General features: G+C 39.8%; 2 protein-coding genes across 3 annotated transcripts in view; both read right to left on the bottom strand.

The window, feature by feature from the left end:
- The window catches only part of Ipo11 (importin 11), a 167,395-nt gene that overhangs the window by 40,994 nt on the left and 106,741 nt on the right, over positions 1 to 19,660 (bottom strand). The window lies entirely within an intron of this gene.
- Positions 4,787 to 8,608, bottom strand: Lrrc70 (leucine rich repeat containing 70). Its single transcript, XM_032898935.1, has 2 exons — positions 7,645 to 8,608; positions 4,787 to 6,255 (listed from the first exon to the last, which is right to left on the bottom strand). Exon 2 carries the CDS (start codon positions 5,980 to 5,982, stop codon positions 5,407 to 5,409), a length of 576 nt encoding a protein of 191 aa, XP_032754826.1. The 5' UTR covers positions 5,983 to 6,255; positions 7,645 to 8,608; the 3' UTR covers positions 4,787 to 5,406.

The following is a 19,660-nucleotide window of genomic DNA, read 5'->3' as shown; positions in this document are numbered from 1 at the left end:
TAAATCACTTTAAAATATTTATTTTTATGCATATAGATGCTTTGCCTATGTGCTGTATCTGTATATCACTGTAAGCCTGGTGCCTGTGAAGGCCATACCAGAGTGTTAGATCATTTGGAACTGAAGTTACAGCAAGTTGTGACCAATTACGTGGGTGCTGGAAATTGAACCCAGGACCTCAGGGAGAGCAACCCATGTCCTTAACCTCAAAGCAACCAATTCAGCTTCACAATTCACTATCTTAAAGCAAACCTAACATTCCATGATTAAAAGTCAACTCAGCTATTAATGATAAGGACACTGATGCCAACAATTGGTAAGAAACTACCTGTCAATAAAACACAAAAAAGAAACCTTAAAGTTACCAAAAACAAACAAACAAACAAATGAGGCTTGATGGGGGGGGGGGCCGTAAAACAATTAACAAAATGGGATAGATCTGGGATTTGGTCTGAATATGACCAAAATACATTGTATTAAAAAAAAAAAAAAAAACACACACACAAAAAAAAAAAAAAAAAAAAAAAAAAAAAAAAAAAAAAAATTAAATGTAGGGAAAAATGAACCAGTAACCTTGACAGTTAAAAAAGTTTAGCAAGAAACCTAAAATTCTGAATTGGGATAAGAGGAAAAACCATTTCTCTAAAGTACTGTTTTCATAATTGTATGTGTATGAGAGCTTGCCTGTACGTATGGGCGCCATGTGCGTGCCTCCTGCCTTCCGAGGTCACAGGAGAACAGTCAATCTCCTGAAACTGGTGTTACAAATGACTATGAGCCACCATAAAAGTGCTGGGGCCCTCTACAAGAAGAGCAAGTGCTCTTGACCACCACGCTGTCTTTCTGACCCTAGTTTTAAATTATTTAAAAATATTCATACGGTAGCTGGCATGCTGGAACATGCTGGCCTTTAATTCCAGCCCTTGGGAGGCAAAGCTGAGTGCATCTCTGAGAGTGCAGGGTTAGACTGATCTACATATGGTTTTGGGCTAGCCAGAGCTTACAGAGTGAGACCCTGTCACTCTGAGACCCTGTTGCTACATGTATAATCTAGCCAAAAAGGCCATCTAGGCCTGCTATCTAGGTGGGCTCCATGACAAAATTCCTCCACTGTACTCCCGGCAGACTTTCACAGGAGCTTTGCCACACTTTCTCAAGGCATGAGAATCTTAACTGAACCCACATCCTCTCCCCTATCTGCTCTTGGTGACCTCGCAATCATGTCAAACTCTACGAATCCTCACTTTTCTGAGCAAAAGTAAAACCCAAAACAAATGGGAAAAGTAAAACCAGGCTCTCCTAAATTTCCTTCCACAAATAAAGGCAGGCTTTATCACATCAGAATCAAGCCAGAAATCAGGGTTTTCAGTGCTACCTTTTCTCATTTACTCTTCTCCAAACCAACTCACCATTGATGATTCTACCACATTTATCTCTGGATAGTCCTATATTGATGCTGTGCCATGGCCAATTCTGTCTCCCCACTTGACCTCTCAAACAGGGAAACTTCCTTCATTGCTTCTGTAATTCATCCTCTCTAGCACACACGAAAGGGATTTTGTTGCGGTTTTTGAGACAAACTCTTGAGTAACCCAAGCCAGCCTTCAAGTGAATGTAGCAGAGAATACCTTTAATCTTTGATCCATTTGCCTCCACCCTCCTGAACCCTGGACTCTCAGATAAGCTTCATCACACTTGATTTCAGAATGTTCTTTTGAAAAATCTGAATGTTATCTTTCTCCTGCTTTAAAGCAAACATTTGTATTTTTTAATAACTTTCCTCTACGGTTAAATCCCCAGGCTCCAGGCAGTATTTTTGCCAGTCCTCTCCTTCCCTTGTCCATCCTCACAGGTCTCGTCCACAGACTTCTTTCTCCAGGGCTATCTGGGGGATTCTGCAAAGTTCGTTCTGTTTACAGTGAGAATAAACCTGTGAGTGGAGCCATGCTAGAAGGGAGGTCAGGCGGCTTTCATAAGCAAGGAGTCACTGAGGAGAGAGGAGTTTTAAAAGCCAAAGCGTGTCTCAAAGAGTATTTATTCATTTAGTTATATTATTATGTATATAAAGAAGTATACCCATATAAAATTAAGCTTAGAAAAAATGACTGCCATAGAAAATTATCTGGCAAAAAGAACAAGTTTTCCAAAGACACAACTAAGAGCAGACTGAGGTTTATGTCCATGTACTGGCAACTCAACAGAGGGGGAGGAAGGGAGGGGAGAGAAGGGAGGAAATCACAATCCCGCTCACCCCTAACCAAGAAATTTATTAAGGTATCCCATTGTTGAAAATGATATCCCATTAAAAGTACTGTATCCAGGCTGGGAATCGTTACATGCTTTTAATTCCAGTGCTTATGAGGCAGCAGCAGTCAAGATATCTGTGAGCTCCAGGCCAGCATGGTCTACAGAGTTCCAAGACAACCAGAGCTACACTGTCAATCCATGTCTCTCAAAAAAAGAAAAAAGTGAGCACCTGCTGACAAAGCACAAATTGAATACTTCATGAAAACAAATGTGATCAATTATAAATCCATTTATAGGTTGTTAGTAATGGAACTAAAGTTTTCTGGTTGAATCTCAGTCAATTATGTTACAAACAAAAATACATATAAAACGGTTGGGTTTTTTTTTTTTTTTTTTTTTTAACCCTTGCTTAATCTTCTGTGTCCTAGCACTGGAGTCTTTAAGCGTGGGGCTTTTAAGATAAAAGTAAAGACCCAATCATAGGGATTTTTCTAGACTTCAAATATACAGTCATGCTTTTTTTTTTTTTTAATGTCGTTTAAGACAGGATTCCAGTTTTAGGATGAAGAAACTTCTACCTTTTACAATACACACTTCTGAACTGCTTGCATTTTCTTCTATTAAATGTACCTTTGGCTATTAAATGCAAACAACTGGAATGGAAGGGATTTTGAGGACTTGACAAAAGAATCATTAATTAGAAATGCATCAACGGGAAAAATTCTTTTCAGTCATAAATAATGTAAGGAAAAAAGAGTGTTTTGTTTTGTTTTTTAATAGAATCACTTTCCCTCACCCTGAAATCATAAACTAAGCCTAGGCCTGAAGACGGAACACTCCGGTATGGGTGTAGAAGAAATTACTATTAATGCCTTCTTTTATAAGTAAAATGCCTTGCATATGGAGAACAGGACTACCTCGGGCATCCATCCTCACCATCCACCCAGTTTGAGACAGGATCTCTGGTTATTTTCCATTGCTTCTTTGGGCTAGGTGCCCTAGAAGCTTACAGGGTTTCTCTTATCTCTATTCCCATCTTGCACAGGACCTCAGAGACGGCGGACACTTTCACTTTAGCAAGTTCCAAGGATTCAAACCCACATCCTGAAGCTTGCAGAGCAAGTCCTTTTCCCCAGTGAGCAACTCTCGGTCCTGTCACCACTTCCAGTGCATCTTAAACTAACTCCTCAGATCCTTCTCATTTTCTCTCAGATATCTTTATGCAGTGATTCTCAACACATGGTCTCCTGACCAGCACTATCAGCAAACTTGTAAGAATGGAAAATCAAGACAGGTGTGTTGGCATACACTGTTAATCTCAACACTTTGCCAACCTGGTCTACATAGAAAGACTATGCCTTAAAACAAAACCTGAAAACTTAACAGACCTGTTCCACATCCACTCAATCACCCACTTGGGTGGTAGAAATGGAGCAGGGGTAAGAAAACTTCTGGGTGAATCTGAGTTTGAGGCATTGTACAATGTAGAGTTTTCTTATAGTCTTAAGGCATTATACCGTTCTTATAAGGATTCCCATTTTATAAAAGAGGCTAAAAATTATTACTTGGTTAAGCACCTTAGAATGCTTTAAAACAATATTATGCAGGTAGTATTAACTTTTAATAAAGTATGAAAATTGGTTCACGAAGAACAACAAACATGTTGATCATCTATTTGTGGTTCAGGTCACTATTAACTATCACAAATGTTTATTATTTATTAAACTATTGTTTAATATTATGTGTATATAACCTCAAACATGTACTAATATAGAAAATCTCTGCATTACTTGATTTCCACTAGTAAATGTTTGTATTAAAGAGTCTAAAAGCCTGAGTCCTAATCTTTCTCGCTTAGTTGTTTTGGTAGCGTGTGTTTTTTTACTTTCAATGTGTTAGATGATGAACATGAAACAGCTTTACCAAATAAACCCTGATCCTGAACTTCTGCTTGCCAGGTATTTATACAGGGATATCAACTGTACATGAACCTAAAATTCTATTAATTCAAAATTGATCATCTTGGCCCATCCACCTCAACATTATTTCTTAGCTTCCAGAATGTAGTACAGAATTGCCTATGGCAAAAGCATAACATTTTTTAGTTCCCTTCAATCAATTACCAAAACAGCTCATTTGACTTGACGGTAACTATCCATCCTGCCCACCATGATACCAGCATCTCTCACCAGGGTTAATAGTTCTGCTTCTTAGTTAATGTTGTTCCCTCCATAAAGAGTTAATTTTTTCTATTAGAGGGTGAATTACATAGTATCTCTCCAGTGGTTAAATTCCTCAAGGCTTCCTGTGGCCCTCAGAATAAAGCATAAAATTATAATAGCCTTTAACCATTTATTTCTCTATCTATATAGTTGCAAAGCTTTTCAGGACTTTGAGTCCTTTCTTGTTCATTATCTTTCTAACATGCTAATCTTTCCAACAACTCTCTTTACTGGGTTAACCTCTGTTTCCTGATAGGAGTGTTTTTGTTGATGCTGCTGTCTTAGTATGGCCTTACTATATAACCCTGGCAGGCCTAGAACTCACAGAATCTACTTCCCTCTGTCTCTTGAGCACCGAGTGATGTGTGCTTCTAGGCACAGAATGATAGTTTTAATGCTTATTTTTTCATAAAGTTAGCCTTCATCACCACATATATTCAAAAGTGCTTACGAGAACAGCACTTAACATACTGCATACTAATCGTGTGTCTTCTTCTAGGTTCAAGTTCAAGCAAGAATAGGAACCACATCTAATTTTTGAACATTATAATCCTAGTGCCTAGGCAACAACAAAGCATAAAATGAAAAGCTTCAGCTCAAGTCCAACAGAGTTAAAACATGTCATACGCCGTGAGAATCTTGAAAAATCAGTTAAACTTTCTCCCTATTTTTCCTTATGTGTAATTTAATATAGATAGGACAACCTTACAAAGACATTAGAAATAAACATAATTTGTGACATATTTAACATGATGTTCAATACCCAGAAAGCTGACTACTTGTCTTGGTACAATATCAAAGAAGATATATGCAGAACAAATACACTTTATTCAAATTACTAATAAACACTTTAACAATCCTAACATAATTCTTTGAGAAGGATTAAGTTTTAAGGCCATATGGCACTACGGAATTTTTTAGTCAATATTTAATTGAGTCATAAAGCAGAATGTTCAAAGAGAATAACTTGTGCCCCATTTTCAGGAACAATTTGTTTATCAAGTCCAATCTGTTGTAAGCCAGGACTTTCCAGAGAATCCGGAGAGGTGTGACAAACTGAGGCAGTTACATTGTACCTTGCTGATTGATAAAAGCTGTAATACTCAAGTCTATTTTCCACTGAGTCTTCTAGTGCCTTTAGTTTTTGTTTAAACTGAATAACTTTGTAGATCAAAAAAATGATTAAAATACAAGCTAAGATGAAAAAAGCTAGCAAAAAGTCAAATGCCTCATTCAACTTCTCAACTTCTTGGGTACAAATTAGAGATGTTTTTCCTGACACAGAAGAGTCATCAATTGGTAGAGCAGCGTTTTTTTCCGGGCTCAAGGTAACAGATGTGAGCTGTATCTGCACAGGCACCACTGCAGTCTTCTCCAGTGCATTACCAAGTGTACTCTCTTGAAAAGATCTACTGGCCGGGGAAGTTCGGACCGGTTCCCAGATGGTATTGCTCTCCGGCACAGTGCTTTCCAAAGGTTTCCCACTTGTGGTTACTTTATGCCAGGCCATCATTAGTGCAGTGGTCTTGTGACGAATAGGAAGAAATTTTACAGCCCAAGGTCTGGATATATTGGTCGAAGGTAAAGGCAATTTGTAATGTCAGTCCATTTAATATAACATAATGCTCTGCCACACATGGATAGGGGATTCTGAAAACAGATGTTTACAGCAATGGCTGACCAGGCTAGCCACTCTTGAAGACCCAAAAGTTTGTATTCACAAAATTGGAATTTGCCTGAAGAGGAGTCAATGAAGACAATAGTTTAGGTACCCTTGGATGTAATTCTGTAAGATTATTAAATGACAGATTAAGGATTTTCAAAGATGTTCCCATAGGTTCAAATGTATTATTATCAATGTTAAGATTCTTGGTTCTAATTTACAATAAATTGCATAACAAGCTAAATGTATCAGGTTTAAATATTCGAGATAATTATCAGTTAAAATCAAATGTTTAAGATTGTTAATTTACTAAGCCTAATCCTAGTAACATTTATAATCTTTACATGCTTTAGGAGGGAATACTTTACATTGATAACTCTTTACATCAATTAACTCATTGAAAACACAAAAGGCTATCATGTTTCAAAGGGTAACATAAAGGCAGTCTCAAGATTTATAAGAACATTTAATTTACTTTTGTTAAAATATTACTTTCTAGATACAAATAATCAAGGGGTATAAGACAATGAAAGTCTGAGCTCTATATCCTTAAGTTTTTATTGTTCAATAAGTCAAGAATTTGGGAACAACTGTACCAACTATGTCACGTACAGTGGCGAGTCCTCTGTAAGTGTACACATTTACAAATCATCAAACAATTTTCCTCAGAACAAAAGACACCCAGTTAGACCTCAAATACAAATCATGAAGATCTCACCGCCCCTTAAATACTTCAGGCAGTAAGCAGTTTATAAAACTGTTTAGAGACAGAAAAACAAATGGCTTAACTAAACAAAGCCTTTAAGATATTCATACATGATAGTTACCCAAATAGAATTCTACAAAACAAGTAACTAATCCACTTTCACTTACATGAGACGTTTCATTATTCTCAATCAGATACAGAAAAACTGGGCTTTATGAAAATTCTAAGGAATGTGAAAGGACTGGGTTAGTCTGCCTTTCACGAAGAGCTGGTAAGAATACAAATACCCCAGTATTCCTTTAAACAATAATGTTATTTTTCAAAAAGTAGGTAGCAACACAGAAATAAACACAAGCAAGGAAGAGAAAATAAAAGTCCACCCAATATAATTTTTTCCCCACATCAGAACTGACTCCAAAGACAAAACATATCAGAAAGGTCTTAAAACGAAAGTATCAAAATACTGAAACTTCAATACTCCATTTAAAGTAGGATAAGCCAAAACCGTATTAACACATACTATAGGTGACAGTATGCTATGGTGAACATTTGGAACAGAACTGCTAACACAGCTATGAAATCAATTCTTTAGCAAAGATAATTCAAACTGAAAAATGTTTGCTAAGATAAACTATAAGAATTGACTCTGACACATAACGTGAGGATAACGATTTTTGATACATGCCCCATAATCTATATTGCGCCTAATATCAAACAACAATTTATGAAAATATGAACAGAAAAAGCAAGCTGTAGTTTTCCACAAAACTCATTTTGGTTAAATGACTATGCTTAAATAATCTTACCAAGAATAAGGAAATCATATCATCCTGGCTTTTAGGCTTTTGTTTTAACTCTGCAGAGCACCGGTCCTTAACTCAGCTCTTTCTGGGCTACTGCTGACCTCCAGAACTCCACCTTTTTTGAATTTTAAAGTCCTAGCTTGTGCAGGAAACGCCACTCTTCACACTGGTTCCTCTACAGCCAATGTGTAAAACAGGGGTTGCCATGGATACAGGAAACTGAGAGACAGGAAGCAAGTTTATCTGTGCTTCAAAAGTATTGTTGAAAGGAAATCTCAGGAAAGTATTTTTTTCAGAATGCATTCAATTTTCCTAATATATACCACATAAGTAGTTCCTATAACTCGAAAGAGGATTTTAAAGCCAAATGCCTGAAAACTTGAGGTATTCAAAAATCTAAGAAGTCTCTAGCTATCAACACACACATTGTCTTTGTGTGTGCATGCATGCATGCATGCATGTGCATATGGAGGTCAGAAACTGACACCAGTGTTCTCTTGTTTGTTCAGCCAGGTTCTCACACTGAGTCTGAGCTCACCGCCAGCTCCAGTCAGTCTCTACTCCCCAGAGATAGGATCACAGGCTTATATCACTGCGGCTGGATTTTTAAGGTAGATGCTGAGGACCTGAGCTCAGGGCCTCATGCTTGTAAGACACATTACTAACAGAGATGCTCCTGCTAAACAACACAATCACTAAATAAAAAAGCAAACTGAAATACAAGTATATGAAATAATGTGATCTTTATAACAATGTTTAAGACAGGGCCTCGCCATGCAATCATGGCCAGCCTGGAACTCTCTATACACAGAAGCCAGCTTTGCCTTGAACTCATACGAGACCTGCCTGACTCTGCCTCCTGAGTCTGGGATTAAAGACACATGCTACCATATCAAGAATTTTTAAGTGCATTGACATATTTATTTTCAAACATGTATTGAAGATTGATTCATTTAAACACCGTACATAAAGTCAACTAATAATTTAAAATAATGAACGAAATATTGTACAATATTAGGATATTTTGTTTAAATTTTTAAAAATATTTTTTGTATACAAAATACCGATTACTATCAATTAGTTGCTGAAAAATTAAGGCATATGCCCTGGGTTGGAAAATAATATAAAGTTCCTTACCAAATTATTAACCTAAGTTTATCTTTGTATAAAACGTTAGGGAGAAGAGACTGGGGAGATGACTAAGTAGTGCTTACTATGCAAGCGTGAACACCTGAGTGTCAAAAAAGCTCCATACACTCAACAGTCAGGGTTAGGAAGGCAGAGACAGAAGGACAGCTTGCTGGACAGCCATCCTAACTAAATCAGTGAGAGACCCTACCTTGAAAAAAAGAAGTGGAGAAAAACTGAGGAAGACACCCAAAGTCCAAAGTTGAACTCTAGCTTTCAAACACATGTGCAAATGCACCCCACACACACACACACACAAATGTGTTTCCATATGAAACACACACACACACACACACACAGAGAGAGAGAGAGAGAGGGGGAGAAAGTGAGGGAGGGAGGGAAACTGAGTGAGTTGGGGGAGAGTAAAAGAGGTTCCTGAATTAGTTTTCACACTACATGAATGTCTGAATTACTTTGAATACTTTAGCATGATAAGCAATCTGAATCAATGTAATTTTTTATTTAAATAAAGATTTAGGGGCCAGCCTGTCAGCTCAGTAAGTAAAAGCACTTGGCATACAAGCCTGGTGATCCCAGCATCATGTAAAGAAGGCAGATGTAGTGACATGCATCTGTAATCTGATCCCTTCTATACTGACATCAGAGATGAGAACAAGAGAACCATCTAGAAGCTTTCAAGAAAGGTAGCTTATAGTATACAGCATGGCAGAAAAAGAGAGAGAGAGAGAGAGAGAGAGAGAGAGAGAGAGAGAGAGAGAGAGAGAGAGAGAGACCCTGTTTCAACAAGGGGAAAGGAGAGAACCAACTCTCAAAAGTTGTCTTGTCACAGAAAAACACACATGGTATGCACTCATTGATGAGTGAATATTAGCCCAAATGCTTGAATTACCCTAGATGCACAGAACACATGAAACTCAAGAAGGATGACCAAAATGTGAATGCTTCACCCTTCTTTAAAAGGGGAACAAGAATACCCTTGGCAGGGAATAGAGAGGCAAAGATTAAAACAGACACAGAAGGAACACCCATTCAGAGCCTGCCCCCCACATGTGGCCCATACATATACAGCCACCTAATTAGACAAGATGGATGAAGCAAAGAAGTGCAGGCAGACAGGAGCCGGATGTAGATCTCTCCTGAGAGACACAGCCAGAATACAGCAAATACAGAGGCGAATGCCAGCAGCAAACCACTGAACTGAGAACGGGACCCCCGTTGAAGGAATCAGAGAAAGAACTGGAAGAGCTTGAAGGGGCTGAGACCCCATATGAACAACAATGCCAACCAACCAGAGCTTCCAGGGACTAAACCACTACCCAAAGACTATATACATGGACTGACCCTGGGCTCCAACCTCATAGGTAGCAATGAATAGCCTAGTAAGAGCACCAGTGAAAGGGGAAGCCCTTGGTCCTGCCAAGACTGAACCCCCAGTGAACTTGATTGTTAGGGGAAGAGTGGTAATGGGGGGAGGATGGGAAGGGGAAGCCCATATGGAAGGAGAGGGGGAGGGGTTAGGGGAATGTTGGCCTGGAAACTGGGAAGGGGAATAAAAATCGAAATGTAAATAAGAAATATTCAAGTTAATAGATAAAAAAAAGTTGTCTTGTATCTTCAATATATGTGCCATCCACATACACATATCACATATGCCCCAACATACAAGTAAATAAATAAAATAGGTTTATAGCTGAATAATTATACATATTATTTAGCTATTGATTTCTGACTTTTACTAATTTTTTAGTATGACCAGTAATATACAAAGTGGGAAGGAGCACTATGCACACAATTTTCAAATAAATCATAGAAGTCAAAGACTTCTATTAAATTGAAAATAAAGGAAAGACCCACAAGACAAGAGCAGAGCAACACGAGGGATTCCTCCTCCCCCCGCAGCCCATCTATTTCAACTGTTTCTAGGCTTAGCTACTAATTTCAGAGGGAGGTTGTCACTTGGAAAGTCTACAAAATTCTCTCTCAGTAACTATAAATAACCTTTATAAAACTGCATAAAACTATTGCATTCTACCAAAAGAAATCTGTTCTTAATGTTAATTTTTTTCCTAAATAGCAACATACTCCTTTTAACAATAAAAATATAACTGCCAAGTGAAGACTTTAGACAAAATGCCCACAGAAAGAAAACAATTGTCTGTGTCTATACAAACTGATTTAAATTCAGCTAGAACAGAGGAACCGATAGATTAGGGGCAGGAAGATGGCATAGCAGGTAAAGGTACCCACTCCTTGGCTGACTCAGCTCAGCTCAGCTTAGCTCACAGGACCTATTTGTAGAAGGCGAGACCTGGCTCCCAAGTTGTCTTCTCACGTCTAACACCTCCCATGGCACACACACTGGCGCACAAAGTAAATAAACTTAATTCATAAAAACTAACAGAACACACAATGCCTCTCAACTGCCAAGTCCACCACTATTATTTGTATACACAGGTATCAAGTAGTTAACTGTTCCTGTGAAAATGACGCTGCACGCATCAGCAAGAGTTGAGGATGTGGAAATACACGACACTCCCTAATTCAAGAACAAATTTCTGTTGGTAGAATACAATAATTATTTTCACACATGAACATTAAAGGAATGTATTTTCCATTCTGAACAATGAAGACAGGAGTATAAACTGTAATAAATAATACATAATAAATATAGTAGGTACTGCAGCATCTACAAAAACAAGAACTTTTCAATAGCTCAACAATTAACATATGCAAAGAATGTACCAAATTCTTAGATGAACTGTTTCCCCATCAGCATCAGTGCTTTAAGTGAGATTAGGCTCACTTCATAGTTAAAGAGACAGATATAAAGAAGTTAAATAACTCATTCACAGTAAAAAGGTGATAGAAGATCTGAACAGGAGCATCAAGATTTATAAACAACGGGTATATATGTTTATATATGATTTCCATGTCATTCAAAATAGACCAGTAAACAACAACCAATCAAATATAAGCCAGAAACTTTTGTATCAAGTAAGCTTCCCCAGGGGAAGGACAGCTTCGCGGAATCACTTGAAACCTGCTTCTACTACCAAATGTGGATCATGAATCTCCACAGAGAATGCTGAGAGGTGGATGGCTCTCAGAAGTGGCACCTAGTGGCAGGTGATGAGGTCATAAAGGACACTGCCCTTGGAAGGGATTAATATAGTTCTTTCGGGATACCACTTAGTCCATGAGTGAGGTGCTATAAAAAGCAAGAGCTAGGAGTGTAGCCCAGTGTTAGAACACTTACCTAGCAGGTTTAAGGCCCAGGATTTCAGCCCCAAATAAGGAAAGGAAGAAAAAAAAATAAAACAAAAACCAAAAACAAAGTAAAGAGAGGTGAATCTTGCCTCAAAACCTTTCTCTTAGACGTAAGGATTTATGGACAAAATACTACAAAAGATTTATTTTACTTCAAAAGATAAAAATGGGGGAATATCTTCAAGTACATTATGTATTTACATGAAAATGGCCTTAGAGCTTCTGTATAATTTAAAAAGCAAAATAATTACAATTTTTTAAAGGTAGAGTTAAAGTCTACTATGATGAATATCCACTTAGGAACAATCATGTTAATTCCACCAAAACTCCTGAGGCAGGAGATCAAGGAGGGTCTACACGAACTTGAACCTCTAGCCTCCTACACTGTGAATCAGACCCTGTTTCTTTTTATAAAGCATCTATCCTTGGTGTCTTTTCCAAAACTATATAAAAAAAGTAACTCTTTGAAACCTACTTTTCTACCTTACAATATTACAAGTCTAATGTATTTTTAAAAAAATCACCAAAAACATCTAGATGTGGTGGCACACACTTGAATTCCAGCAGTCAAAAACCAGAAGTGCAGAACATTTTTTCACAAAGCATTTCTTCTAGGAAAGCAAGACATACGTTTAGCTGCTTTACTGATCCCTGTTTAAATCAGTCAATGAGCTTACATTAACCACTCCCCAATGGGACACACTTGAAGCTAAAACAAATAAAATTCAAAATTCATATGTCATATGTCTATGTGAAACTCTTAAAAACACACATAGTAAATAGATTGCCAATTCAGAGTGGATACCAAAGGATTACTATCATTTGTTTCTTCAGCGTATGGTTTGCTTAACCTATGAGTTTTAAGAAAAATCCCTTTGAAAACATGAAAATAAGCACCAGTGGAAGGGGAAGCCCTGGGTCCTGCTAAGACTGAACCCCCAGTGAACTAGACTGTTGGGGAGAGGGAAGCAAGGGGGGGAGGGTTGGGAGGGGAACACCCATAAGGAAGGGGAGGGGGGAGGGGGATGTTTGCCCGGAAACCGGGAAAGGGAATAACACTCGAAATGTATATAAGAAATACTCAAGTTGAGGGGCGCGAGATCTTCCTGGTTGCTGCCGGCAGCGGAGAGCCCGTGGGCAGCACCCCAAACAAACTTGAGCCTGGGTCCCGCAGGTAAGACCAACTTTTCTGCTACAAACGACTTGCCTGGTAAACTCAGGTCTCACAGAGGCGGAGTTCCTCTGGGACTGGACACTTCCGGTGTTTGGCCAGACTCCGGGACCGGCGGATCCCTGCCCTCAGCAGCTCTCTGCTCCCAGGCCCCCCGGAGGGGAGTTCTGGCCGCCTGGTCGGGCGGGCACTCCTGAGGCAGCAGAGGAGAGGAAGCCACCAACGCTGCCCACCCCTGCCCACATCCCTGGCCCAGGAGGCAACCGTACACGGCCTCTGGGTACCCGAAGAGAGGGGCCCAGGAGCAGCAGATCCACTGCGCCTGAGACACCGCACCTGAAGGGACCGACGGATAAACAGTTCTCTGCACCCAAATCCCGTGGGAGGAGAGCTAAACCTTCAGAGAGGCGGACACGCCTGGGAAACCAGAAGAGACTGCACGCTGCACACAGTACTGAGCCCAGAGGAAAACACCAAAAGATATCTGGAACCCTGGTGCACGGAACCTCCCGGAAGGGGCGGCGCAGATCTTCCTGGTTGCTGCCGCAGCGGAGAGCCCGTGGGCAGCACCCCGCAAGCAAACTTGAGCCTCGGGTCCACAGGTAAGACCAACTTTTCTGCTACAAACGACTTGCCTGGTAAACTCAGGTCTCACAGAGGCGGAGTTCCTCTGGGACCGGACACTTCTGGTGTTTGGCCAGACTCCGGGGCCGGCGGATCCCTGCCCTCAGCAGCTCTCTGCTCCCAGGCCCCCTGGAGGGGAGTTCTCGCCGCCTGGTCGGGCGGGCACTCCTGAGGCAGCAGAGCGGAGGAGATCACCAACGCTGCCCACCCCTGCCCACATCCCTGGCCCAGGAGGAAACTGTTAACGGCCTCTGGGTACCCGTGGAGAGGAGGGCCCAGGAGCAGCAGGTCCACCGCCTGAGACACCGCACCTGAAGGGACCGACCGGATAAACAGTTCTCTGCACCCAAATCCCGTGGGAGGGAGAGCTAAACCTTCAGAGAGGCGGACACGCCTGGGAAACCAGAAGAGACTGCACGCTGCACACAGTACTGAGCCCAGAGGAAAACACCAAAAGATATCTGGAACCCTGGTGCACGGAACCTCCCGGAAGGGGCGGCGCAGATCTTCCTGGTTGCTGCCGCAGCGGAGAGCCCGTGGGCAGCACCCCGCAAGCGAACTTGAGCCTCGGGTCCACAGGTAAGACCAACTTTTCTGCTGCAAGTGACTTGCCTGGTGAACTCAAGACACAGTTCCACAGGAACAGCTGAAGACCTGTAGAGAGGAAAAACTACACACCCGAAAGCAGAACACTCTGTCCCCATAACTGGCAGAAAGAAAACAGGAAAACAGGTCTACAGCACTCCTGACACACAGGCTTATAGGACAGTTTAGCCACTGTCAGAAATAGCAGAACAAAGTAACACTAGAGATAATCTGATGGCGAGAGGCAAGCGCAGGAACCCAAGCAACAGAAACCAAGACTACCTGGCACCATCGGAGCCCAATTCTCCCATCAAAACAAACATGGAATATCCAAACACACCAGAAAAGCAAGATCTAGATTCAAAATCATATTTGACCATGATGCTGGAGGACTTCAAGAAAGACGTGAAGAACTCCCTTAGAGAACAAGTAGAAGCCTACAGAGAGGAATCGCAAAAATGCCTGAAAGAATTCCAGGAAAATATAAATAAACAAGTAGAAGCCCATAGAGAGGAGACACAAAAATCCCTGAAAGAATTCCAGGAAAACATAAATAAACAAGTAGAAGCCCATAGGGAGGAGACACAAAAATCCCTGAAAGAATTCCAGGAAAACACAATCAAACAGTTGAAGGAATTAAAAATGGAAATAGAAGCAATCAAGAAAGAACACATGGAAACAACCCTGGATATAGAAAACCAAAAGAAGAGACAAGGAGCTGTAGATACAAGCTTCACCAACAGAATACAAGAGATGGAAGAGAGAATCTCAGGAGCAGAAGATTCCATAGAAATCATTGACTCAACTGTCAAAGATAATGTAAAGCGGAAAAAAGCTACTGGTCCAAAACATACAGGAAATCCAGGACTCAATGAGAAGATCAAACCTAAGGATAATAGGTATAGAAGAGAGTGAAGACTCCCAGCTCAAAGGACCAGTAAATATCTTCAACAAAATCATAGAAGAAAACTTCCCTAACCTAAAAAAAGAGATACCCATAGGCATACAAGAAGCCTACAGAACTCCAAATAGATTGGACCAGAAAAGAAACACCTCCCGTCACATAATAGTCAAAACACCAAACGCACAAAATAAAGAAAGAATATTAAAAGCAGTAAGGGAAAAAGGTCAAGTAACATATACAGGCAGACCTATCAGAATCACACCAGACTTTTCGCCAGAAACTATGAAGGCCAGAAGATCCTGGACTGATGTCATACAGACCCTAAGAGAACACAAATGCCAGCCCAGGTTACTGTATCCTGCAAAACTCTCAATCAACATAGATGGAGAAACCAAGATATTCCATGACAAAACCAAATTTACACAATATCTTTCTACAAATCCAGCACTACAAAGGATAATAAATGGTAAAGCCCAACATAAGGAGGGAAGCTATACCCTAGAAGAAGCAAGAAACTAATCGTCTTGGCAACAAAACAAAGAGAAGAAAAGCACACAAACATAACCTCACATCCAAATATGAATACAACCGGAAGCAATAATCACTATTCCTTAATATCTCTCAACATCAATGGCCTCAACTCTCCAATAAAAAGACATAGATTAACAAACTGGATACGCAACGAGGACCCTACATTCTGCTGCCTACAGGAAACACACCTCAGAGACAAAGACAGACACTACCTCAGAGTGAAAGGCTGGAAAACAACTTTCCAAGCAAATGGTCAGAAGAAGCAAGCTGGAGTAGCCATTCTAATATCAGATAAAATCAATTTTCAACTAAAAGTCATCAAAAAAGATAAGGAAGGACACTTCATATTCATCAAAGGAAAAATCCACCAAGATGAACTCTCAATCCTAAATATCTATGCCCCAAATACAAGGGCACCTACATACGTAAAAGAAACCTTACTAAAGCTCAAAACACACATTGCACCTCACACAATAATAGTGGGAGATTTCAACACCCCACTCTCATCAATGGACAGATCATGGAAACAGAAATTAAACAGAGATGTAGACAGACTAAGAGAAGTCATGAGCCAAATGGACTTAACGGATATTTATAGAACATTCTATCCTAAAGTAAAAGGATATACCTTCTTCTCAGCTCCTCATGGCACTTTCTCCAAAATTGACCATATAATTGGTCAAAAAACGGGCCTCAACAGGTACAGAAAGATAGAAATAATCCCATGCGTGCTATCAGACCACCACGCCCAAAACTGGTCTTCAATAACAATAAGGGAAGAATGCCCACATATACGTGGAAATTGAACAATGCTCTACTCAATGATAACCTGGTCAAGGAAGAAATAAAGAAAGAAATTAAAAACTTTTAGAATTTAATGAAAATGAAGGTACAACATACCCAAACTTATGGGACACAATGAAAGCTGTTAGCTAAGAGGAAAACTCATAGCGCTGAGTGCCTGCAGAAAGAAAACAGGAAAGAGCATATGTCAGCAGCTTGACAGCACACCTAAAAGCTCTAGAACAAAAAAGAAGCAAATACACCCAGGAGTAGTAGAAGGCAGGAAATAATCAAACTCAGAGCTGAAATCAACCAAGTAGAAACAAAAAGGACCATAGAAAGAATCAACAGAACCAAAAGTTGGTTCTTTGAGAAAATCAACAAGATAGATAAACCCTTAGCCAGACTAACGAGAGGACACAGAGAGTGTGTCCAAATTAACAAAATCAGAAATGAAAAGGGAGACATAACTACAGATTCAGAGGAAATTCAAAAAATCATCAGATCTTACTATAAAAGCCTATATTCAACAAAACTTGAAAATCTGCAGGAAATGGACAATTTCCTAGACAGATACCAGGTACCGAAGTTAAATCAGGAACAGATAAACCAGTTAAACAACCCCATAACTCCTAAGGAAATAGAAGAAGTCATTAAAGGTCTCCCAACCAAAAAGAGCCCAGGTCCAGACGGGTTTAGTGCAGAATTCTATCAGACCTTCATAGAAGACCTCGTACCAATATTATCCAACTATTCCACAAAATTGAAACAGATGGAGCACTACCGAATTCCTTCTATGAAGCCACAATTACTCTTATACCTAAACCACACAAAGACCCAACAAAGAAAGAGAACTTCAGACCAATTTCCCTTATGAATATCGACATTTAAAAATACTCAATAAAATTCTGGCAAACCGAATCCAAGAGCACATCAAAACAATCATCCACCATGATCAAGTAGGCTTCATCCCAGGCATGCAGGGATGGTTTAATATACGGAAAACCATCAACGTGATCCATTATATAAACAAACTGAAAGAACAAAACCACATGATCATTTCATTAGATGCTGAGAAAGCATTTGACAAAATTCAACACCCCTTCATGATAAAAGTCCTGGAAAGAATAGGAATCCAAGGCCCATACCTAAACATAGTAAAAGCCATATACAGCAAACCAGTTGCTAACATTAAACTAAATGGAGAGAAACTTGAAGCAATCCCACTAAAATCAGGGACTAGACAAGGCTGCCCACTCTCTCCCTACTTATTCAATATAGTTCTTGAAGTTCTAGCCAGAGCAATCAGACAACAAAAAGGAGGTCAAGGGATACAGATCGGAAAAGAAGAAGTCAAAATATCACTATTTGCAGATGATATGATAGTATATTTAAGTGATCCCAAAAGTTCCACCAGAGAACTACTAAAGCTGATAGACAACTTCAGCAAAGTGGCTGGGTATAAAATTAACTCAAATAAATCAGTAGCCTTCCTCTACACAAAAGAGAAACAAGCCGAGAAAGAAATTAGGGAAATGACACCCTTCATAATAGACCCAAATAATATAAAGTACCTCGGTGTGACTTTAACCAAGCAAGGGAAAGATCTGTACAATAAGAACTTCAAGACTCTGAAGAAAGAAATTGAAGAAGATCTCAGAAGATGGAAAGATCTCCCATGCTCATGGATTGGCAGGATTAATATAGTAAAAATGGCCATTCTACCAAAAGCGATCTACAGATTCAATGCAATCCCCATCAAAATACCAATCCAATTCTTCAAAGAGTTAGACAGAACAATTTGCAAATTCATCTGAATAACAAAAACCCAGGATAGCTAAAACTATCCTCAACAATAAAAGGACTTCAGGGGAATCACTATCCCAGAACTCAAGCAGTATTACAGAGCAATAGTGATAAAAACTGCATGGTATTGGTACAGAGACAGACAGATAGACCAATGGAACAGAATTGAAGACCCAGAAATGAACCCACACACCTATGGTCACTTGATTTTTTTGACAAAGGAGCCAAAACCATCCAATGGAAAAAAAAGATAGCATTTTCAGCAAATGGTGCTGGTTCAACTGGAGGTCAACATGTAGAAGAATGCAGATCGATCCATGCTTATCACCCTGTACAAAGCTTAAGTCCAAGTGGATAAAGGACCTCCACATCAAACCAGATACACTCAAACTAATAGAAGAAAAACTAGGGAAGCATTTGGAACACATGGGCACTGGAAAAAATTTCCTGAACAAAACACCAATGGCTTATGCTTTAAGATCAAGAATTGACAAATGGGATCTCATAAAACTGCAAAGCTTCTGTAAGGCAAAGGACACTGTGGTTAGGACAAAACGACAACCAACAGATTGGGAAAAGATCTTTACCAATCCTACAACAGATAGAGGGCTTATTTCCAAAATATACAAAGAACTCAAGAAGTTAGACAGCAGGGAGACAAATAACCCTATTAAAAAATGGGGTTCAGAGCTAAACAAAGAATTCACAGCTGAGGAATGCTGAATGGCCGAGAAACACCTAAAGAAATGTTCAACATCATTAGTCATAAGGGAAATGCAAATCAAAACAACCCTGAGATTTCACCTCACACCAGTGAGAATGGCTAAGATCAAAAACTCAGGTGACAGCAAATGCTGGCGAGGATGTGGAGAAAGGGGAACACTCCTCCATTGTTGGTGGGGTTGCAGACTGCTACAACCATTCTGGAAATCAGTCTGGAGGTTCCTCAGAAAATTGGACATTGAACTGCCTGAGGATCCAGCTATACCTCTCCTGGGCATATACCCAAAAGATGCCCCAACATATAAAAAAGACATGTGCTCCACTATGTTCATCGCAGCCTTATTTATAATAGCCAGAAGCTGGAAAGAACCCAGATGCCCTTCAACAGAGGAATGGATACAGAAAATGTGGTACATCTACACAATGGAATATTACTCAGCTATCAAAAACAATGACTTTATGAAATTCGTAGGCAA

This window comes from Rattus rattus, chromosome 3 (assembly GCF_011064425.1).
Source record: "Rattus rattus isolate New Zealand chromosome 3, Rrattus_CSIRO_v1, whole genome shotgun sequence".
NCBI classification, from domain to species: domain Eukaryota; kingdom Metazoa; phylum Chordata; class Mammalia; order Rodentia; family Muridae; genus Rattus; species Rattus rattus.
This window is presented reverse-complemented; position numbering and strand designations above follow the sequence as displayed.